This window comes from Thalassophryne amazonica, chromosome 7 (assembly GCF_902500255.1).
Source record: "Thalassophryne amazonica chromosome 7, fThaAma1.1, whole genome shotgun sequence".
Taxonomy (NCBI): domain Eukaryota; kingdom Metazoa; phylum Chordata; class Actinopteri; order Batrachoidiformes; family Batrachoididae; genus Thalassophryne; species Thalassophryne amazonica.
Genome location: NC_047109.1, coordinates 34,754,657 through 34,779,720, shown reverse-complemented (window position 1 = coordinate 34,779,720; position 25,064 = coordinate 34,754,657). Strand labels below are relative to the sequence as shown.

The window sequence follows — 25,064 nt, the reverse complement described above, 5'->3', positions numbered from 1 at the left end:
ATCTACAATGATCTCCAATGCTTTAAAATGGACAAAAAAAACCCAAAAAAAAAAACCCAGATGCGTGGAAGAAAATGGAAAACAACCATTAAAATGGATAGAAGAATAACCAGAATGGCAAAGGCTCACCCACTGATCAGCTCCAGGATGATCAAAGACAGTCTGGAGTTACCTGTAAGTGCTGTGACAGTTAGAAGACACCTGTGTGAAGCTAATTTATTTATTTATTTAATTTATTTAATTGCAAGAATCCCCCACAAAGTCCCTCTGTTAAATAAAAGACGTGTGCAGAAGAGGTTACAATTTGCCAAAGAACACATCAACTGGCCTAAAGAGAAATGAAGGAATATTTTGTGGACTGATATGAGTAAAATTGTTCTTTTTGGGTCCAAGGGCCGCAGACAGTTTGTGAGAGGACCCCCAAACTCTGAATTCAAGCCACAGTTCACAGTGAAGACAGTGAAGCATGGTGGTGCAAGCATCATGATATGGGCATGTTTCTTCTACGATGGTGTTGGACCTATATATCGCATACCAGGTATCATGGATCAGTTTGGATATGTCAAAATACTTGACGAGGTCATGTTGCTTATGCTGAAGAGGACATGCCCCTGAAATGGGTGTTTCTACAAGACAATGACCCCAAGCACACTAGTAAACGAGCAAAATCTTGGTTCCAAACCAACAAGATTAATGCCTCGCAGATGTGAAGAAATCATGAAAAACTGTGGTTATACAACTAAATACTAGTTTAGTGATTCACAGGATTGCTAAAAAAGCAGTTTGAACATAATAGTTTTGAGTTTGTAGCATCAACAGCAGATGCTACTATTATTGTGTACACCCCCTTTTCTACTTTTTTTTTTACTAATAGCCCAATTTCATAGCCTTAAGAGTGTGCATATCATGAATGCTTGGTCTTGTTGGATTTGTGAGAATCTACTGATTCCCATGTAACAGTAAGAAATATACTCAAAACCTGGATTAATCTTTTTAGTCACATAGCACTAATATTATTCTGAACACTACTGTAAATGTGCAGACTCTTGTGATCCATTTATCTGCGTGCGCACTGCAAAAAATATTAAAATATGAGAGGAAAGAGTGAAAGCACAAAAGTGTCAAATTGGCAGTGTTGCCACAGTTACTTTGAAAAGTTACTTTATTCGTTACTTCTTTAGTTACTTTATACAGTTATGTCATTAGCAGCTTTATGCATTTAATTTATTAGGAGCTACCGACAACTTGAATCCAGTAAGTAATGTAACTAATAAGGTAACTAGGAATCTAACTTGGTTACTCTTAGGATTGAGTAATCAGCAAAGTAACTAATCAGCAAATTAACTAAGAGTTACTTTTATGAGAACTCAAGCTTAAAAATAACCAAGTTAGACTACTAGTTACTTTATTACATTCAGCAGCTGCTGACAAGTTGTCCGCAGCTGTTAATGAAGTAACTTTTCAAAGTTACTGTGGCAACACTGCAAATCAGTCTTCTGTGTCTGATTTAACAGGTGCACGTCAGGCTGCGGGTCCGTGTCCGAGCATGGTTTGAAAAAATAAACGGTCAGGCTTTTAATCACGGAAATGACTCTGGTCCCAGTTTACTCGAATCGGAGAGGCTTTAATTTCGTCCCTCCGTTACTGTGCACGTCAAGACTGCTCTGTCTGGTACATGCGGGTTTTTTTTTTAATGGAAATACATTACGATTGGACAGGACATTTCATCCAATGTGAATGAAAACCCGTTGTACAAAATCCATTATATATAGGGTGTTTATTAAATGGAAAACCATAAAAAAGCAACCAGCTTATACGACGGTTTAGGCGCGTTTTGCTATGCATGGGTCTGAACAATAAATTTACGATAGAGAAATTTACGTACCTACCTCTCAAAACTTTGTACAAATTTTTCTTCTGTTTGGATCTTAAGGGAATCTGTACATCTTGAACCCCTTGTTGTGTCTATTTGTGCAGTACAACCCAGCATTTTCAGCGAATTAATAAATAAAATAGCTGGAATTACATGCAGACAGGTTAACAGTGAACGCTATTTTGGCCCCAAGATGGCACCACGAGTCATGTGACCATTTTTTGCGGGGGAGGGGGGTAGGCGGAGCACCCGAAGGGAACCCACACAAACATGTGGAGAAGATGTAAACTCTACACAGAAAGGCCACAGGTAGGAATCAATCCCATGACCTTCCTGCTGTGAGACAACAGTGCTAACCACTCAACCACTGTGCTGCCCCAGTTTGATTTCTTTCAAAGATTTTCTTCTTTTTAATCAACACAGCCCATACCTGTGTAAGCAGCATAAAAATTATGAATGATTATCTTTCATGAAAAATCTTGATTTGAGTCACTGTCAGTTTGTACAATTTTACCTAAATTACTAAACATGCCCATGTTACTGTTGGTCACTGGTTCCAGAGATGTTGGTCATACTTCCCAAATACAGTCATTCCAAAAGCAGCCAAGAAAGTTTCAGGATGACCCACAGAGCAGCCCGGTCCACCAAATCAAACACACCGAAAGTCATCATATAATTCAAAGAAGCACTGCAAATGTTTATGCTTGTGTTTAATGAATACACATAGAGCGAAGAAGTTAGTTAATGCAAGATTTTTGTTAAACCCACTGAATTAATGGTACAAATGTACACTATAATCACATCTTGAATGTTTCAGTTAGCTCTATTATGATGGCGTACAGAGACAAAATTACAAAAATTGTCACTGTCCAATTAATGGACTGTAACTAAAAATGACTGTATGTGGGGCTTTAATAGGTCTGTTTCATTGCATTTTATTTTATCATTTGTTTGCAGTGCACCACTGAGAGGTTCAACAGTGATGCATATTTCATGGCCCACAAATGATGGAAGATTAAACTGAATACAACTGTTTATATACAAAAGTGCTTTCAATCAATTTGTCAAATTAACCTGATATTTACATGGTAAAGTTTGTAGCAATTAGTCCGACTCATACTTGTATTTAACACACCTGAAAATTTACAGAAGAAATGTGCCTCCTCATGTTGTGATTCACATCTGATTTGGCACATACTATTATCCTGATTGCTAGCGGATACACACTAGGTGTGGTTGGGTTCTCACCTTATTTCCAAGTGAGGGGACCAGCAGAGACCAGGTGAAATTGGGGTAATACAGACTGTAGAGTTCGCCTGAGGGTTCTACAGTCTCCACATGAAAGCGATAACCTCCAAAGACATAGATGGCATCAGTCTGATCATGGTAGACCGCTGTGTGTCCATATAAACCTGAGTGAAGACCACATATGGGACAGTGTTCATGTTAAAGCATAAAACAGAGCAGCTCTTCCCATGTATCAGTGATCTGTCAGACAGAAATGTGGAATCCATGCAACAACTGATGGTACGCAGCAGCTACAACACAGGTGAGCAACTTTACAATTTTATTCTTTTTTTTTAGCTAAATTTTTCTGTTCAACAACACAAAATAAGTGCTTTTATTTGTTAATGCTTATGTAGTACAACAGTTCAAAACAAACTAGGGGTGTGAATCTTTCAGTATCTCACAACTAGTTGATTGCAATTCATGGGATCACAATTTGAATCAAAAATTGATTTTTAATTCCAAATTAATTCAATACAAATTTTAGGATCTATTCAAATTCAAATGTGCTGCAATGTGCTAAGAAAGGTTGTGTGGCAATGGACCTAGTTATTCTTTTTGCACTTTCAGAATTTGCTGGAAATTTGTTAAAGGGAAGCAGAATAAAAGTAATTTGTTATATCACCCCGGTAGGATACCGGCGGAATATAGCAATCAGCATTTCAAGGTCACAGCAACATAATGTCATTGCTACCCTTATTACACCCCTCTCACACCTTGACGATTTAGCCAGCATATGCCGACCGTATTAAAAATGCTGGCATACATCTAATAAATTATTGGGTGAGCCCATGACACTTTACTAGTGATTTGTGGGGACCGGGTAAATAATTTTTTTAACCTCTTAAATCCTAGAGTCCACAAATTTGGGGACTTGCCCTGTTTTGGAACATTTGAACACTCATAACTAACCAATGCTGACACCAACATACACTTATTATACATCAAAATGTCAAGCGAAGTCTCCTCTACAAAAGTATCCACTTCAGTCACATATCAACTAACCACAGCTGAAACGCCAAGCAAATAAAGACATAAATCAGAATAAATTTTTTGGGGAAAAAAAACCTAATTTACTCCTACCAAGTATTATTTACTTTCAATTTTTTGCATCTACAACATCCCCTAGGGCCTGTCTTTTAGCTGATCCAAACTTTTGCATTTTTGATCTTGTACAAGCTGAGAAATAAATCATAATGTATGAGTATGTGATTTTGGTATTGGCTCTAGGGCTTTAAGGGGTTAATCTATTGTAAGAGCCACAACTTGAGCGAATTTAATTTCAAGTTAAATACAATGCAAATTTCATTATTTTACGTTGTATTTCATGTGATTTGATGTAACATATTAGTCATAAACAACAAAGTGTTTAAAAAAACATTACTATTGGATGGATATTTGCTGCCATGTTCAAAAACATACACACAGCAGTTTTAATCTATGACCAGCAGATAGCTGCAACAGATACTTTAACACCATGAGACAGAGTGTAATTAAACACTTTTTTTCTTCATTAAATTATTTTAAAATTGATTAGAGCTCTTGTCATTTGCATTGGATAAATTTACTCTGCAATGTATTTTGTTGTGTCTTTTTTTTCTTTCTCTATTACTATGAGCCGGTCACCAGTTTTGATCTAATCGGTACCACTTAAGGGGACTAAACAACACTCAGAATCCTCCCTCAGTGCACCATGGCCTACCCAAAAATGTATGATAGCATCCCAGGCTGGTAGCTATAGCCAGGCAGGGGTCAATGAAGGGTTACACAGAGGTCAAAATTTAAAAATGCTCCAATTATGTTGAAACCTATACCACATTATTTGCCTGAACATAAAGGTTCCAAAAAGGTATAGTTTGGAACAACTATGACTGAATGTTATGGAGTTATGGGGTAAAAACAGCAAGAATGGTGAGAAAGGACAATTTCAGTTTGTACATGGGTCAAAAGTTAAAGTTGCTTCAATTTTGTCCAGGTTTGGGGGGGTGAAGCCACTTCTCTTCTGCAGGACTGTTTTGAGGACACACGCTGGGAGGTGTTTGCAGAGGGAGCAGATCTGGAGGAATACACCTCAGCTATCCTGGCCTACGTCCACTTTTGCACTGAGGCAGTGCTGACCACCAAAACCATGAAGGTGTTCCCGAACCACAAACCGTGGATGGACAGTCATGTTCAGACACTCCTCAAGGTTCGAGACACTGCCTTCAGGTCAGGTGACATGCAGGCCTACAGCCACGCCCGGAGGGATCTAAAAAGGGGCATAAGAGAGGCCAAACAGGTAGCGCCTCGAAGGACACTGCCCACAACAACCCCCACAGCATGTGGTCTGCCATCAAAGCCATTACAGACTATAAGGGCAGCAGCTCACAGATCAGCCCTGACAGCACACTGCCTAACACCCTAAACCATTTCTTTGCACGCTTTAACATGCAGAATATCAGAGCAGATCCTCAAACCACCTCATCAAGTGAAGAACCAGCACTTGTCCTGCAGCAACACCAGGTGAGATCTGCTCTGAGGCACATCAAGACCTCTAAAGTGGCAGGAACTCACGGGGTGTCAGGCCCCACTCTGCAGTCATGTGCTTATCAGCTAACGGGAGTGTTCACCAACATCTTTAAGCTGTCGTTGCAACAAGCTGCTGTCCCCACTTGCCTTCAATCCACCACTATCATCCCTGTACCAAAGAAGACATCCGTGACCTGCCTTAATCACTACCACCTTGTCACCCTGACCTCGGTAGTCATGAAGTGCTTTGAGAGGATCATCCTGTCCCACATCAGAGACATCATCCCTGCAGATCTGGATAGATACCAGTTTACCTATCAGAGGAACAGATCTGCAGAGGATGCAGTCTCTATTGCACTCCACTCAGCCCTGACCAACCTTCAACAACCAAATACATATGCCCAGATGTTCTTCATAGACTTCAGCTCTGCTTTCAATACAATAATCCCCTATAAACTGGTTCACAAACTCCAGGATCTTGGACTTACCACTTTACTCTCCACATGGATTATGGACTTTCTTACCTGTAGGCCACAGAACATCAGGATAGGAAGACATACATCCACCACCATCATGCTGAACACTGGGTGCCAAAGGGCTGTGTGCTCAGCCCAGCCCTGTTCACCCTCTTTACTCAGGACTTCACCACCATCCACTCTTCTAACACTATGGTGAAGTTTGCTGATGACACCACTGTAGTTGGACTCATTAGTGACAATGAGGAGGCTCACTACAGGGAGGAGATACATCTGATCCAGTGGTGTTCAGAGAATAATCTGCTTCTGAACACAACCAAAACCAAGGACATCACTGTGGATTTCAGGTGGACCAGGAAGACCATCCCCCCGACCACTTCGCATAAACGGTGAGACAGTGGAGGTGGTGGATAACATCAAATTCCTGGGACTCCACATCACCAAGGACCTCTCTCGGTCAGTTAACACCTGATGAAGAAGGCACAGCAAAGGCTCTTCTTCCTCAGGAAGTTGAAGCAGGCTGGTCTATCCCCTCAGCACCTGGTGAACTTCTACAGGAGCACTGTGGAGAGCATCCTCTGTCAGGGCATGGCTGTATGGTATGCCAGCTGCACAGCAGAGAACAGAAAAGACTTGGCTCGGGCTGTGAGGACAGCCCAGAGGACTGTTGGAGCTGAGCTTCCTGTCCTGGATGCTGTGTATGCTGGACGCCTGCAGAGGAGAGCAACCAGAATCTCCACTGACCAAACACATCCCGGACACCCTGCTCCCATCAGGGAAGCGATTCTGCAACATAAAAACCAGTGGTGGGCACACTTCCGATAATCCGATAACCGATAATTATCGAAGATAACATTTTCTTTATCGGATTATCTTTTTAGATAACTTTAAAAACCATTATCGGACCAATTATCTTCCGATTAATCTTTGTCCGATAACTTTTAAACCAATAAACAAAATAAACAAAGCTGAACAGCGATAAGCATTTTTAAAATTAATTTAGCACCCACCTGTTAAAAGTTTTGTAACAGACACACATCTATAACCTTTGCAAACAGAAGAGAACTGCTTGTATAAAAAGCATCTCAAACTTCTGCAGACAAAAGAGAAACAGCCCCAAAAGAAAAAAAACCCATTTCTTTTAACACCATACCAATATGCTGGCGATATCACCTAAGTCATTCAGAGGCAAATAATTTAAAACTAATTTTGGACAAATTATTTAAAATTACTGTTTTATTAAGTTTTATTAAGTGAAAATATCAGATATATGTTTTAGTTTTAAAGTAATGTGCTAATTTTTAAGGTTTTGTGAGCACATGCTGAGCCCAGCAGCGCATTATGGGTAGGATGATGTAATCTCACATTCACGACAGGAGGACAAATGCATTTCAGAGACACTGTTCAGGCTCACGGACAACAGCATTAAACTCTAGTGCCTAAAACTCTGGAATATATTCTCTGCATTTATAGATGTTGGTTTTATTTGCATTTGTTAAATTCCACGCATTTTAAATGTAGCAGACATGGATTACTGTATCTGGAATTTTGTTTTCAAGGCCTCTACTGCCATGGCAGTATTCGCCCTTCTCATTTTCTGCCTGAAAGCTTATTAGCTGAGTGTGTTCAGGGCTCCCTGTTTGTTTACAAAATACACACGTTATAGACCTTGAAATCCAACAGCAGGGATTAATATTATCCAAAGATTTATGAACATACAAATTAATGTGCTTACACTTTATCATGATTTTCTCCACTGTGAGATACAAAAGTGTCTTATCCTATCATTCGTGTGTATATGCATTATAACGCAGCACGAGCGATGTTACGATATTCTTCAGAACGACAACATACACAACATGCATCCAGCAGCATACACGTTGCTGTCATAGACAACTGCCTGTAAAGTTTTTTGGCAAGTTATAACTTTCTAAACAGCTTAATTTATAACGAAATCTGCTTCATTCGGCGCCATGTTTGTTTTTTCAGAGACAGCAGTAAGCTCCTCCTACCCCTCCAAACGGAGGGGTTTGAATTGACTCTTTTTGAGCACTTTTACCCAGAATCCTTTGCAATCTGTCTGTTTGTTACAAAACCTCAGAATTAGTGCATTATTCAACATTAAACGATATATGTTATATTTTAACTTTGTACAAACGACATCATTGACATTAATGGAGTTATTCTATCGGTATTAATGTTATTTATAAATCAAAACCATAACTCAGCATGACTATTTTTCAAGACCTGCGCCTGACCGGAACGTCGTAATAGATAAAGAGCTGCCTTTATGACTGCTCTCGGGGTGCCTCTGTGCTGGGAGCGCTGTAGTTAGCAAGAGCTTCCAGCAGGGGCTGAATGTTGAAAGAAAAGTGTGGTCTTATTGTTTGGGTCTGTTGTTATTTTTAATATTATTATAAGTACATTATATTAAATTTGTTTTATTAGTAGGTGTAGATGTGTCAGAGGTAATATTGGCATTTATCTGTTATCGGTTATCTGTACCTTCCGATACATTTTTGGGTGGTTTATTGTTTTATCTTTATCAAAGATAACTTTTCAGTTATCTGATTATCTGTTATCGAAGTTAATTTTTTGGTTATCTGTGCCCACCACTGATAAAAACCCAGACTAGCAGATTGAGGAACAGCTTTTTCTCCAAACAGCCATGGGCAGTGCAATTTTTGCATCTTAGTTTACGCTGTAAATAACATGTCTATTGTTGTCTCTTGCACCTTATTGCACTTATATTTTATTTATTTTATTGTTTATATTTAATCTTTGCTGCCACTGACTGGTTGTCACCAATGAAGTTTTGTTGTTTATTACAATGACAATAGTCTCTCTATTCTCTGTTCTATTCCCTCTACTTTGGTAAAAAAAAAAGTGCTGTGAATTATTGGTTGAACTAATAGGATCAATAAATGGAATAGTTTTGACTGTGTTGAACGTTTGGTCTCCAAAGTAAAAGTTCAAACAATGTTGATGTCCACTGGATTCTATGATATGTGACATATGTTACCCTGTAACATGATAACCAAGCATGACACGTGGTGCAAACTATTCCTTTTTAAAACCCTATTAACTCAACCAATAATTTGCACCAGTTTTTACCAAGACTGAAGCAACTTTAACTTCTGACCTCTGTACAACCTGAAATTGGCCTTTGTTACCATTCATGCTGTTTTTACTCCGCAACTCCATAACATTTAGTCATAGATAATCCAAACTATACCTTTTTGGAATCTTTATGCTTAGACAAATAATGTGGTATAGTTTTCAATATGATTAAGGCATTTTTAAATTTTGACCCCTGTGTAATTCTTCATTGAACCCATCCATCATCCATCCATCCATCCATTTTCTTCCGCTTTATCCGGAGTCGGGTCGCGGGGGCAGCAGCTCGAGCAAAGCCGCCCAGACCTCCTGATCCACACACACCTCCCCCAGCTCCTCCGGGGGAACCCCAAGGCATTCTCAAGCCAGCCGAGAGATGTAGTCCCTCCAGCGTGTCCTGGGTCTTCCCCAGGGCCTCCTCCCAATGAACCCTACCTAGCTATAACTACCATGCTGGGATGGCTAGCATACATTTTTGTGTAGGCCATGGTACACTGATGCAGGATTCTTTGTGTCGTTTAGTCCCCCTAATAATCCACTGGCTGAGGGGGATCCCGTGAGGTGGGCTTCATAGATAATTGGCAAAGCTTCTGGGGAAAACCTGGTCTTGTTAGGAGAGACGGCATCCATCCCACTTTGGATGGAGCAGCTCTCATTTCTAGAAATCTGGCCAATTTTCTTAAATCCTCCAAACCGTGACTATCCAGGGTTGGGACCAGGAAGCAGAGTTGTAGTCTTACACACCTCTCTGCAGCTTCTCTCCCCCTGCCATCCCCTCATTACCCCATCCCCGTAGAGACGGTGCCTGCTCCCAGACTACCAATAACCAGCAAAAATCTATTTAAGCATAAAAATTCAAAAAGAAAAAATAATATAGCACCTTCAACTGCACCACAGACTAAAACAGTTAAATGTGGTCTATTAAACATTAGGTCTCTCTCTTCTAAGTCCCTGTTGGTAAATGATATAATAATTGATCAACATATTGATTTATTCTGCCTTACAGAAACCTGGTTACAGCAGGATGAATATGTTAGTTTAAATGAGTCAACACCCCCGAGTCACACTAACTGTCAGAATGCTCGTAGCACGGGCCGGGGCGGAGGATTAGCAGCAATCTTCCATTCCAGCTTATTAATTAATCAAAAACACAGACAGAGCTTTAATTCATTTGAAAGCTTGACTCTTAGTCTTGTCCATCCAAATTGGAAGTCCCAAAAACCAGTTTTATTTGTTATTATCTATCGTCCACCTGGTCGTTACTGTGAGTTTCTCTGTGAATTTTCAGACCTTTTGTCTGACTTAGTGCTTAGCTCAGATAAGATAATTATAGTGGGCGATTTTAACATCCACACAGATGCTGAGAATGACAGCCTCAACACTGCATTTAATCTATTATTAGACTCTATTGGCTTTGCTCAAAAAGTAAATGAGTCCACCCACCACTTTAATCATATCTTAGATCTTGTTCTGACTTATGGTATGGAAATAGAAGACTTAACAGTATTCCCTGAAAACTCCCTTCTGTCTGATCATTTCTTAATAACATTTACATTTACTCTGATGGACTACCCAGCAGTGGGGAATAAGTTTCATTACACTAGAAGTCTTTCAGAAAGCGCTGTAACTAGGTTTAAGGATATGATTCCTTCTTTATGTTCTCTAATGCCATATACCAACACAGTGCAGAGTAGCTACCTAAACTCTGTAAGTGAGATAGAGTATCTCGTCAATAGTTTTACATCCTCATTGAAGACAACTTTGGATGCTGTAGCTCCTCTAAAAAAGAGAGCTTTAAATCAGAAGTGCCTGACTCCATGGTATAACTTACAAACTCGTAGCTTAAAGCAGATAACCCGTAAGTTGGAGAGGAAATGGCGTCTCACTAATTTAGAAGATCTTCACTTAGCCTGGAAAAAGAGTCTGTTGCTCTATAAAAAAGCCCTCCGTAAAGCTAGGACATCTTTCTACTCATCACTAATTGAAGAAAATAAGAACAACCCCAGGTTTCTTTTCAGCACTGTAGCCAGGCTGACAAAGAGTCAGAGCTCTATTGAGCTGAGTATTCCATTAACTTTAACTAGTAATGACTTCATGACTTTCTTTGCTAACAAAATTTTAACTATTAGCGAAAAAATTACTCATAACCATCCCAAAGACGTATCGTTATCTTTGGCTGCTTTCAGTGATGCCGGTATTTGGTTAGACTCTTTCTCTCCGATTGTTCTGTCTGAGTTATTTTCATTAGTTACTTCATCCAAACCATCAACATGTTTATTAGACCCCATTCCTACCAGGCTGCTCAAGGAAGCCCTACCATTATTTAATGCTTCGATCTTAAATATGATCAATCTATCTTTGTTAGTTGGCTATGTACCACAGGCTTTTAAGGTGGCAGTAATTAAACCATTACTTAAAAAGCCATCACTTGACCCAGCTATCTTAGCTAATTATAGGCCAATCTCCAACCTTCCTTTTCTCTCAAAAATTCTTGAAAGGGTAGTTGCAAAACAGCTAATTGATCATCTGCAGAGGAATGGTCTATTTGAAGAGTTTCAGTCAGGTTTTAGAATTCATCATAGTACAGAAACAGCATTAGTGAAGGTTACAAATGATCTTCTTATGGCCTCGGACAGTGGACTCATCTCTGTGCTTGTTCTGTTAGACCTCAGTGCTGCTTTTGATACTGTTGACCATAAAATTTTATTACAGAGATTAGAGCATGCCATAGGTATTAAAGGCACTGCGCTGCGGTGGTTTGAATCATATTTGTCTAATAGATTACAATTTGTTCATGTAAATGGGGAATCTTCTTCACAGACTAAAGTTAATTATGGAGTTCCACAAGGTTCTGTGCTAGGACCAATTTTATTCACTTTATACATGCTTCCCTTAGGCAGTATTATTAGACGGTATTGCTTAAATTCTCATTGTTACGCAGATGATACCCAGCTTTATCTATCCATGAAGCCAGAGGACACACACCAATTAGCTAAACTGCAGGATTGTCTTACAGACATAAAGACATGGATGACCTCTAATTTCCTGCTTTTAAACTCAGATAAAACTGAAGTTATTGTACTTGGCCCCACAAATCTTAGAAACATGGTGTCTAACCAGATCCTTACTCTGGATGGCATTACCCTGACCTCTAGTAATACTGTGAGAAATCTTGGAGTCATTTTTGATCAGGATATGTCATTCAAAGCGCATATTAAACAAATATGTAGGACTGCTTTTTTTGCATTTACGCAATATCTCTAAAATCAGAAAGGTCTTGTCTCAGAGTGATGCTGAAAAACTAATTCATGCATTTATTTCCTCTAGGCTGGACTATTGTAATTCATTATTATCAGGTTGTCCTAAAAGTTCCCTAAAAAGCCTTCAGTTAATTCAAAATGCTGCAGCTAGAGTACTGACGGGGACTAGAAGGAGAGAGCATATCTCACCCATATTGGCCTCTCTTCATTGGCTTCCTGTTAATTCTAGAATAGAATTTAAAATTCTTCTTCTTACTTATAAGGTTTTGAATAATCAGGTCCCATCTTATCTTAGGGACCTTGTAGTACCATATCACCCCAATAGAGCGCTTCGCTCTCAGACTGCAGGCTTACTTGTAGTTCCTAGGGTTTGTAAGAGTAGAATGGGAGGCAGAGCCTTCAGCTTTCAGGCTCCTCTCCTGTGGAACCAGCTCCCAATTCAGATCAGGGAGACAGACACCCTCTCTACTTTTAAGATTAGGCTTAAAACTTTCCTTTTTGCTAAAGCTTATAGTTAGGGCTGGATCAGGTGACCCTGAACCATCCCTTAGTTATGCTGCTGTAGACGTAGACTGCTGGGGGGTTCCCGTGATGCACTGTTTCTTTCTCTTTTTGCTCTGTATGCACCACTCTGCATTTAATCATTAGTGATCGATCTCTGCTCCCCTCCACAGCATGTCTTTTTCCTGGTTCTCTCCCTCAGCCCCAACCAGTCCCAGCAGAGGACTGCCCCTCCCTGAGCCTGGTTCTGCTGGAGGTTTCTTCCTGTTAAAAGGGAGTTTTTCCTTCCCACTGTAGCCAAGTGCTTGCTCACAGGGGGTCGTTTTGACCGTTGGGGTTTTACATGATTATTGTATGGCCTTGCCTTACAATATGAGGCGCCTTGGGGCAACTGTTTGTTGTGATTTGGCGCTATATAAAAAAATTGATTGATTGATTGATAAAATGTCCCCTAAAGTTTTCTTCATATCTTTAAACTAGACCATCAGACATATCAAAAACGGCTGGTTAGACTTTTGCTACCCCGGCAGCAAGCGAGAAAATTACGTGATCAGCCACGCCCACTTTCGGCTTCTGTAGTTGTATTATTCAGTGGTAAGGGAAACATAAATTGCAGTATCTCGAGACTTACAAGCCACATAGCAACCATATATACCTCAAAATGCTTGTATTTGAGTCCTCTTATAATTGTGCATATTAATTATGCAAATCAGCATGAAAATTCATTATTTCTATCAGAATAGAAGGGTACGTGTCTGCGCCCCCTCCTCTGTATATGCACATGCATGACTGGCCACGTTCTTACTAGTTAGCTGAGGTATCCTTCTCTTTCTTGCAGGAACCTGCATGAATTCAATGAAAGATGGAGGCAGGAACAAGTGGGGTGAAGTTGCTACCAGCCAAGGTCAACAAAGTCGCAGCCGACAAGTGCATTATTTGCCAGAAGAAAACAGGAGTTGCCACAAGCAGTGGTGAAATGGGGAGAAAACGCATCCGAGAAGCTGCAGATATTCCAATGAATCACGTTGCCAAATGTTTGAAGTCCCTCAGAGACAGTGATGACCATTTCGTCTATCATATCACAAATAGCTGTTACAAGACTTATGTAATCTCGAGATATTGCAATTTATGTTTTCCTTACCACTGAATAATACACCTACAGAAGCCGAAAGTGGGTGTGGCTACGTAATTTTCTCACTTGCTGTCAGGGTAGCAAAAGTCTAACCAGCCGTTTTTGATATGTCTAATGGTCTAGTTTAAAGATATGAAGAAAAATTTAGGGGACATTTTATGGCCACGGGATCCCCCTCAGCCAATGGACTATAAGTGGTACTGAAAACCTGCTTGGCCCATGGACTACTAGTCACGTGACATGTCACGGCAAATAGCCTTCAATATTTCATCGATTTTAAGTTTGTTTGATGTTTGTGCAAATTATGACATGTTAGAAAGCCTCACTATGTACAAATTAAAAAGCTGAACACTCACACCAATTCGTATAAAACGTCAAATTTGCAATAAATGGGTAGCATCAAGTCCCTAAACTTGGATGCAGTGCGGTCTGATCTCTTAAAAGGACAGTGATTTAACACAAATGTGGATCAGTACGCTTTGGCTTTTAGGTTCCTAATTTGGAAAAAAAAATTGGTAACTATCCAAACTTTCTGATGGAGTGACGCAGGCTAGTTCCCTGTTGTATGTTGTCCATTCTAAGTGCCCCTTACACAGTCTATGCTCACACACAGAGCAGGCTGACTCAGCCTCCTGCAGAAAGCAAGAGACAGAGGAACAGAAGCAGCGACTTGCATTTTAAAAATTGATTTCTGAATGTTTGAATAGATTTTGAATTGTTAAGGATAAGACTTGTGATTCTGACTTAAATCAATTTTTCCCCACACCTCTAAAACAAACACATTCATAAAACAACTCATTAAAAGGAGAGTCATGGACCAGTCGGGGGTGTGCCAGTGTGGGGGGCAATGGTCCAGTTTCCAGAATGAGGGTTGAACTCCAGTAGATGATGATTGAAGCCATTCTCTGGGGAATAACCACCAATCAACAATACAGCCGAGTCTCGACATACAGTCAGAGTGTGACCTGCCACCGGGGGCAGCACTGAGCTCTGTCAGGTGTGGGGGAATAAAAAAAAAAAAAAAAATCAGGTTTAATTTTTTACACACTGTTCTTTGAATATTTTTAAGTGACATAAATAATCTGTTCCTGACCTTGTGTTCGCTCCAGACTAAACTACTAAGATTGAGGCTCCACGTATCCATGGTAACACCATTTTGGGTGACACCACCCACCACCAGCATGAAGTTGTGGTTTGCTCCGTGACTTCCAGAGCCATACTCAGTCAGCAGTGCAGAGGCATGATGATATCGAGGGCTTGGTGTAGAGCCCTCTTCAGCAGAACTTGTCAACATTTGTGTCCACCGCCGCTCCAACACTGAATATCTAAAACAAACAGAGAAAACACACATACTACATGTGGATACACATTATCAAAGGGACCTTTTCAAAATACTCAAAATGAGACTTTAATAATGTTGTGAACTAAATGACTCTGCCGGACCTGTAGACATTTCCGAGAATGCCCTCTGACAGTGAGAGTCCTCCGTACATCCAGAGGTTTCCCTCTGGTCCAGACACCAAAGAGTGGCCCATCCTGTGGAGGAACCTGTGGGCCTGGTTCTGGGGAACAACAATTAAATTTACAGTCATACTTAAGATCACAGAAGGTAAAAAATAAAACATTCATATGAATGTGGGTCCGCCTCCCTCCCTATGACTGGTGGGATAGGCTCCACCCCCCTGTGACCCTTGAGTGGAGTAAGCGGGTATAGAAAATGAATGAATGAGTGTGTAGAATTCACAATCTGCACTGATACACAATTTTGCTTCTCCCCATTAAGGAGGTAATTTTTGGTCGTCTGCTAAAAAGATCTCTCAAAATCAGCAAATTTCAATGCAGTCTGCTGACAAGGAAGGTCCTGGGTCAAGGAAGAGATGAACATGTTCCGAGCTAGATCCTGATGCAGGACATTTTTCCATTCATGTCTGTACGATGTCTGATGCCACTTTTACACCGGACGACACGCGAGCAACAGCAGCGACAGGGTGCCATGTAATCCCTATGGAAGGACGTGTTGTGGTGCCACAAAAGTTCAAGCCACGCAATGCGATGCAATGAATGTGAATGAAGTGATTGGTGCATTTGTGGCATGATATCGCGCCATGTTACCCTCCTCCCCAAGTTGAAAAATCTGAACTTTTTCATCTTGTTGCGTCGCGATGACCAATCAGGGACTGGATATGTAGTGATGTGGAGATGTCTGGAGTTTATACTTGATGTGGACATGTCCTGTCTCTGGCAGCCAGCCTGTGAGCAGGACTTATGTCTCTTTTGTCCTTTATTTCACAATAACGACAGCGTTTGAGGAGAGAGCGAGCAGCAGCACAGCAGCCGTTTTTTTTTTTCACGTGTGCGCCCGAACGAATCGTCTGTGAAGATTATTTTATTTATTAACTACACAGATGTATAATAAAACAAATGGTGACTGGTTTATAACACAATTATGACAGAGTTTGAGGGGAGAACGAGCAGCAGCACTGCAGCAGCAACAGTTTTTTTTTTCCACGTGCGTGCGCAAACGAATCGTCTGTGAGATAATTTTATTAAATACACAGATGTATAATAAAACAAATGGTGACTGGTTTATAATACAATTATGACAGAGTTGGAGAGGAGAGTGAGGAACTGCAGCGGCAGCCAGTTTTTTTTTTTCTTTGTTCACATGCGCGTGCGAACGAGACAGGAGGTCCTCAAACTGGGTCCTGGAGAGGTGGAAGCACTGCTGAAAGCGGCCATCATCCAGTTGCAGCTCCTGCAGCAAATAATGAAACTTGTCGAATTGGGAACGTCTCATGAGGATGTTGTTAACCCAGGGACGGGGCTGCTGGCGATGTTTGTCAGCTTTCCACAACAAATAAAGGACAGCAACTTGCTCCGTGTGATAAAGGTCCGAGGTGTTGACTTGACTGACAACCGGAACCGGCGAACGGAATGGAAGCCTCTCCTATTTGATGACGCATTGGGGCGAATTTTCACAGCGAAAGCAGAGCGACACACCAGGCGATGGTGTCACGTGTCGTGCAGTGTGAACGCGTTATGACAGTGACTCCATGTTATTTGTACACTGTGAAGACAGCTCCCCAGCTGTACTTCAGACAGTGCAAAAGATAGAAAGAGAAGAACAGCGCCTCCAGCTGCACGTCAACAGAAAGTGCAGAACAGATAAAGAATAAACAGGACAAATGACCATCAGCAGAGATGTGTCCTCTAGTCAGTCACTACAGAAATTTGCAATGCCAGGATTTCAACAATTAATTCAGCAAATAAAATCTATATATGCACGTGTAATATTGGATGAATTTCTTTTTATCTATTAATTGTTGAAATCATGGCATCACAAATTCTTGACGCACTTGTCAAGTTACAGCTGTCAGGGAGGTCTATTCTCACATCTGTATTATTTTTTAAGCAGAATCACATGAACTAATTTTAAAGGGTGAGACCCCCACCCCGCAAAAAAAACAAACAAACAAAATAACAAAAACTTTCAAGTCTTCAACCTGAGTGTCTACTGTTGCTCCTCATCCACCCCCTACTTTGTATAAGCAGAGGTTTTCTCCTCCTGTACATCATGACCAGGAGTCCAAACATGAACATCCACAGAACAGGTCACAGTGAGCTTCAGACATACATGTTGCTTGTAGCAGGGGGGTTTGTACAATCCACAGTCAAATAACTGTGGGACTTCCATGCTATTCAACATCAAACGCATAGATCAAAGCTGATTTTGCCTAGTATGACCACTGTCTAATTTTAGTATTACAAGACAGGGAGTTTTGGGTATTCATAAAGGCAAAAATGCTAAAAATATGCCTTTTTATGTTTGAATAGTACTGCACACTATTTGTGTTGCTGTGTTCAGCTCCTACCGATGTCAGTTGTGTATCCATCAGTGTCTCCCAGACCAGGTTGTTAGAATCCACAGGGATTGAACAATCAGAGCCAGCCCAGGCATCTGAACAAATACACACTCCCAGAGACTGACAGAGACAAAATGTATATTAAAACTCCATAAAGAATCATTTTTATCACTGCTAATTATTCAGGGTGGAAACATGACCAACAACAAGGCTGAATATCATCATCTCCTACATTAAATGTAGAAAATGTAGTACGCTGAACTTTAAAATTCTTAAATAATTTAGATGTTATTAATTAATTAAGAATAATCAACTTCATATTTTATTCTCCAAAATCCTGTTCATAACAAATAATTCCAATGGGAACAAAACCACAGCTCAAAATAAAGTGTCATCAATCTTACTATATTACAAGATCCTCTTCCTTCTGTGACTCCACAGTCTTGAGGACACAAAGGCCGGTCACAGTGGGGCCCCCCGTACCCCCGAGGGCACTGACACAGTCCGCCGTGGCACTGGGCACCACCCAGGCATACAGGTGACCCTGACCCTTCTTCACCTTTATTGGAGTTGTGATGACACCGTCGCACCCAGAAAGAAGCATTGAAGCCTTGAGGTCTGTTTGAAGATACATTGGCCTCAAAATAGACTGAGATCACACCTGAAGACGAGAGAATATATTTGGCATCAGATTTTCCACAGAAAAACAAACAGGAGGTGACCAATTTGATAGACATGTCAATATGTTTTAGTTGTGTCTTTCGTTTGTCTCAAATATTTAGTATTTTTGGCATTTAATGTAATACATAAACATTTTAAGCAGAGGCTATGTACTGAATAGTCATTATCCTCTTGTCTCATAAGCTTTGTGAGTTTGTGACAATCACAGGACAGCATGACTAAAATATTCTTCAAAATGGAAATGTGTTTCTCCTCCTCCAGGAATTCATACTGCTGACTGGACTCAGCAGTGACAAGACATAATTCAGTGACCTGAGGCTGTCCATATTTTGGAGTGTGTCTTGGGGATAGCAGTGCTTTCGTGACACAGAAATACAGACATGCATGTTAGGTGACTTGGTGACTCTACTTTGACTGCAGGCATGAGTGAGAGTTTGACTTTTTTTGTTGTGTCAGACCTGTGATAGACTGGCAGCTGTTAAAGATGAACCCCGTCCCCACCCCTTACAAAAAATGACTGCTGGGATATGTTCCAGCTCCCCCGGGACCCTTAACTGACACAAGTCACTTCGGAAAGTGAATGCATGAATGAATTAGTAGACTGATATGACCAGAGATTTTAGATGAATAAACAGCTGTTTGTGGCCCCGTTTGTACAGAGGTGCCACCAGTAGATCCACTACACACCTGCATCAAGATTTGGCACAAGTTTTAAACTGGATGCCCTTCCTGATGCAACTCCACTTCCTGATGATTCAAAGTTTTTGGATACGACTCTTTAGATCCTGAATGCTGGTTCAGATGGGCCAGAACTGATACATGCACCTGCAACTTCCGCACTGACAAACCCACAAACCCCTCATTGCTGACCTGCAGCAGCCGGAGGAGGGAAAAAAAGATCCCAAACCCACTCTCTATAAAGAAAACATCACCATCCAGGAAGGAATCCTGCTTCAAATGGTCGAAACTATATAAGATGGCAAGGTAAGCTGATTTAAATTTTTTAAGTCAACTTAATTAACTCCCGGTTTCGGATAACTCGCGGTCCGATTTTGTGGACCCCACCTCGCACAAGATAACAGGGCTCACCTGTATTATCATTATTATTACTTCTATTTTATCATTTGATTTTTAAATGGACCACAATGGAAATAAGTGTTTTCTGTTGTGAAAGTGTAGGTGCACGGACCCACAACAGGGGGCGCAATGAACGGACAATGGAGAAAAGTAAATAATAAGTTTTACTGTTGTGAGAAGAACACAACTAATACAACAATTCACAATTTGGAGGCGTAAGCCGAAATCTGCTGGTGTCGTGTGGGCAGGCTCGAAGGTAGGAGACGCCCGTCCTAGTCAAACCGGAACCACCCAGATCTCCTCTGCCACCGAAACCCAGAAGTACTGGAACCGCCAAGTTCCGAATTCCCAGGTGGCCACTGCCTTCGCTCGTCGGATCCGGTACTGCTGGCGGAGAAGAGCACAAACACACAGGTAGGGATGCGACCGCACCCAGTAGACGGAGAGGGGCAAAGCCGCCTCCACCTCTTGTCACACTTAAGCAGGAAAGGTGAGTACTTATCCAAACACTTGGCCTTCAGTAGTCCGCTGTCCTGAAAGGGTTATCAAATATTGTCAAAAACACAGAATATGCTGCTGAGGTGATTACCTTAAACTCAAGGCGATATCTCGGCACTGAGGTGGAGACGCCGTCCTGATGATATACCTCCGTGCTGAGTGGAGTCAGCTGTGTCCAGTAATGGGTGACAGCTGTCACCCTGACTGCTCTCGTAAGGCGGCAGCGCCCTCTGGTGCCTGGAGCCCGCACTCCAGGCAGGGCGCCCTCTGGTGGTGGTGGGCCAGCAGTACCTCCTCTTCAGCGGCCCACACAACAGTTTTCCCTTCCGTGTGTCGTCCATGTATTTCTATTAATGTATTTACAATTATATTACATATTTACATTGAAATTCTAGGAGGGGTGGTGGCCAAGTGGTTAATGCGCTTGGTTTCAGTTCAGAAGGTTCCGGGTTCAAATCCCACAACCTGCCACATTTCTCCATGTAATGTGGAGTTGCGAAAGGAAGGGCATCCAGCGTAAAACTTGTGCCAATTCAACATGCAGATCCACCTTGGATTTGCTGTGGTGACCCCGAGTGCAAACAAGGGAGCAGCCAAAGGGACTTACTTTGACTTACATTGAACTTCTAAATAAAATCACCCATGCATGCATGCACTCATGCTTTTAATATAAAGATGATCTACTGCCCCCTGCTGGAATGGGACGTTAGTCCAAAATGAAATTAGCAATGTTAGCTAATATCCATAGTTTCTCCACAATATTAGTCCTATCAACGTTCCGTTTTTGCAGTGTTCATACTTGATGCAAATTCTTAAACATAACAAACGGCAAATGTCAGTTCTCCACACTTTGTCCATGATCAAAGTTATACACACACATACACGCACGGAGAGCTTTTTGTCTTTTCTGCATTCTGCCATAAGCAGGTGCTTTTATTTTTACACATGCACAAACAGAGACGGTGGCAGAAGACATCAAACACACAACACTTCTCACTCATGGTACTGGCAACATGACACTTAACTAAACTGGCTAAACCAATTGAACTACAAAAACACAATAAATCAATAACACTTACAACCCTGTTAAACTAACATGAACCACAATAACAACATTTAAAACCCCCAAACCCTGAACTCCCACAGTGCATTGCAGCACCACGTCCACTGTTTACTGGTTAGCTAAAATTGCTAATTTCTCCAAAAATATTGGTCTTAACAACTTTCCCTTTTCGCAGCATTCATCCTTATCCCAAAATACATAAGCATACCAAACAGAAAATGTCAGCTCTTCCCAGTATGTCCATGAAGGAAGCCATACACATGCACGCACACAGAGGTCACTTAGCTATTACAATATACATATCTATATAGGACTTTCCCAAGAATCAAATCACTAAACAAAAACTTCAACAACAGAAGAATAGATGTCAATAATAAAAACTACATTACAACAATACATAAAAATTCCAAATGAATGAGCTGATAATACAGAAAATGGGTGCTACTTATACTCAGGTATGACATAAATGTTTTTTCCCCCTCTTCCAAGAGGCGTTTTTAATAGGTGTAACTTATACCCTGGAAAATACCGTAAACCTAACCAAAATGAATAACGGGTGACAAAATTAACACTGCCAGTCAGTCACAGCCCATGAGTGCAATGATATCACCTCTTACAGATGAAGTGGTTATTCCTTATTTCCCCTGGCAAACTGTGCTACAAATCTTTGCAGTGTGAGATGTAAGAATGAAGAACTACCTGACGTGGCTTCCACAGTGATGGGCTGAGTCCTTGTGGTGCCACAAAATGCTCCAATCAGATTGTGATCCAAATGTACCACACCATTGTTCAGAAAACGGGGAAGGCCATCAAACACATAGACATAGGAGTCCTGCAAAACCAGCCACAGAAAATTAAACAAAGGTTGTGTGAATATTGCTGTTACTCATTTTTGTGTGTGTGCTAGTTTGTTTGACCAGGTTATTTTAGTACTCACAGTACAGTGTGTATGGGAGTCTGGATGCAGAGTGAGAGCTACAGGGGGGCAGAGTTGTATGGGGAGACAGGGTGCCAGGTTCTCCGTCACAGAAAGGACCCATAGGCAATGAGACAGACCTCCTTTCCCCTCTGTGCCACTTCTCCAACCCAGAGAAGAGGACAGGGGCAGTTTGGAAGATGAGGAGGAAGAGAGCAGAACAGATCGTCCCTGACACTGGCGGTAACATGTGCCATTGTTTCTAATGCAAAAGGAAAGTCAAATTGAAGAAATCATGATAAATTACACAGAAGAAGAGCAACAAACCAGTTCAATGTTCTACCATATTCATATCCTAATCTAAAGGTCTCCTCACCTGGGGTCTCCATAGTAACCAGGCAGACAGGACTCACAATGTGCTCCGTTAGTGTTGTGTGTGCAATAGCACTGGCCTGTCTGGTTGTGACAGTAGCCTTGGAGTGGGTCCCCATGGCCATTACACTCACAAGGCACACAGCCGCCACCACCTGCTATGGCTGAACCAAAGCTACCCGGATGACAGTACTCACAATGAGGGCCTGTTGTCCAGTCTGAAAGACAAACAAAGAAGCTGAAAGAAAGATTCCTGAACGGCTTAGGGACAGCACTGGGACTATGATTCTTAAATTCAGATCAAAGATAGACCCCATTCAGAGTGGGACTGGCAATCTGGATTTGACCAGAAGTTTTAAAAAACGACAACAATTTGTCCTGAGCTGGATAGGTTTCTTTCTAAATCTGAACGACATAATCCAATTTACGCTGAATTTGAGCAGGACTCGCCAAAGTCTCAACGCAAATGTGGCTAGAGTCTGGTTAGCTGGAGGATCAGGAAGTCAAACTTCCTCACTGCGCCTGTCCACCATCAGTGTCTTCTCCACTGTGGAGGCACCCAGCAAAGCAAACAACAGCAGCTGTCTTTATAGCAGAATTTCTGTGGTCTGCAGGTGGTGACTTGAGGCGCAGTCTTTTTTTTTTTATGATATCATCATGGACATTTACCGTATTTTCCGGACGATAAGTCGCACCGGAATATAAGTCGCACCAGCCACTTTATCTATTATAAAGAAAAATGGTCATACAGGTATGTTAACTTAACATGAATAGTTCAGATGATAATATTGTGACTGCTACCATTATCGGATGCATATTTCACCAGTTGTAACTTGTAATCTGCAGAGTATGATTTTCTTTTTGGTGGCATTTTTTTGGGCCTTCTCCGTTGTCTTGTTATCAGTAATGTTGAAATTTTTATTTTTCTATGGTAGTCAGAAGTCACAGGAACAGTCACACAAGCCTTGAGCGCCCTCTCGTGAGCTGCATTTTACCTACGGATATGTTTGTATTTTGCGGACAACATTGCGAGCCGAACCATAACCCGCACCATCGCTGAACGGTTCTTTTCTAACACATTACCTGCTGTGGACCATAGTACACACCAGGTGTCAGCTGCCGATGTTCGTGCAGCACCTACCTGCGCAGCTCATGACCTCCCCGTGGTGTCGACGCCAGGTCCTTCCAAGTGCAGACGCTAATCCTCCACCGTCGCTCACCCAGTGCTCCCACGCAGCTCTCAGCGTCAACTTAAACACTCTGCTCACACTGATATCCAAGGGTTGAAGCTGTTTTGTTAGCCCTAATAGCCCTAATAACAGCAAGCACCGTGTTCATCTGCTTCACACGCTGTTTCATCGCATCAAAACAGCGAGCGTAGTTTCTGGACCTGTTTGCCAGAGTTTGTCACAGCGCGACACAGCAGAGAGGAGGGGCTGTGTGAGTGGCCTGCTGCGGCTCGAGCCCGCAGACTCGGTAAGCGCATCAGACAAAACATAAAATAGTCCCAAATACTCACACATTTTTATCAAGTTCTGTTAACTTAAATAAATACTTGTGTGTTAGCTCACTGTGTGGGACCATGGTATAAGCGGATTAAACAACTTGAAGCGTGCATTATACGTACGGTTTGAATGCACTGTGTGGGACCATGGTAAAAGCGGATTAAACAACTCGAAGCCGTGCATTATACGGTTTGAATGCACGACGCGGAGTCTGAAACACCACGACGCAAAGTGCATTCAAACCATATAATGCACGGCTTCGAGTTGTTTAATCCTTACTTATAAGTTGCTCTGGAGTATAGGTTGCACCCCCGGCCAAAACGTAAAAAAAAAGTGCGACTTATAGTCCGAAAAATACGGTACTTCACTGAAAGATATGGCACAGGTTTGGTGTTTTGAAGTGCATTATATTCAAACAGGAAACCCTGGCACCAATGACATCTTATAAAGGAACGCCTCCAGGACATTCAGTGCCCAGTTTAATTTTTCAGAATAGATGACTATCTGCTAAATGTTCCAATAGGAAATTAAAGACACAAGGTCATTAAGCTTAACAACTACTGCTGTGAAAAGACATATCTCAGTGTGGCGCATTAATAATAATAACAGACTAAAAATAAACAATTTAAATGAGATCTTACCCTGGCATTCATCACAGATTCCTGGTGCAGTAATGCAAGTGGAATGGAAGTTGCAGCCACAGTCAACATCGCACTCAACACCACTTAGAACTAAAGTGGCAGGGTCAGAGGTCCAGCCCAAAGAACACTCGCACTCAAACCTTGGGCTGCCACTACACTGACCTTCACGACACTCATTGTAGCATCTGTGGAAGAAGAAGAAAAGAGATAATGCAGCATCAAATTGATGGGATTTACAAAAGCGAGACTGCATGAGGACTATGATAGAATGATGGTCTATGCCAGTGTTTCCCA

General features: G+C 41.4%; 1 protein-coding gene across 3 annotated transcripts in view; it reads right to left on the bottom strand.

Moving 5' to 3' along the window:
* megf8 (multiple EGF-like-domains 8) overlaps positions 1-25,064 on the bottom strand; it is a 122,690-nt gene that overhangs the window by 54,042 nt on the left and 43,584 nt on the right. For all 3 annotated transcript variants that reach the window (XM_034173997.1, XM_034173998.1, XM_034173999.1), the window contains exons 23-32: positions 24,771-24,955; positions 22,629-22,842; positions 22,274-22,514; positions 22,036-22,168; positions 18,422-18,678; positions 18,027-18,137; positions 15,598-15,716; positions 15,248-15,479; positions 14,973-15,144; positions 3,122-3,285 (exon numbers count right to left, since the gene is read on the bottom strand). In XM_034173997.1, coding sequence (XP_034029888.1) covers positions 3,122-3,285; positions 14,973-15,144; positions 15,248-15,479; positions 15,598-15,716; positions 18,027-18,137; positions 18,422-18,678; positions 22,036-22,168; positions 22,274-22,514; positions 22,629-22,842; positions 24,771-24,955 — 1,828 coding nt within the window. The remainder of the gene's footprint in view (positions 1-3,121; positions 3,286-14,972; positions 15,145-15,247; positions 15,480-15,597; positions 15,717-18,026; positions 18,138-18,421; positions 18,679-22,035; positions 22,169-22,273; positions 22,515-22,628; positions 22,843-24,770; positions 24,956-25,064) is intronic.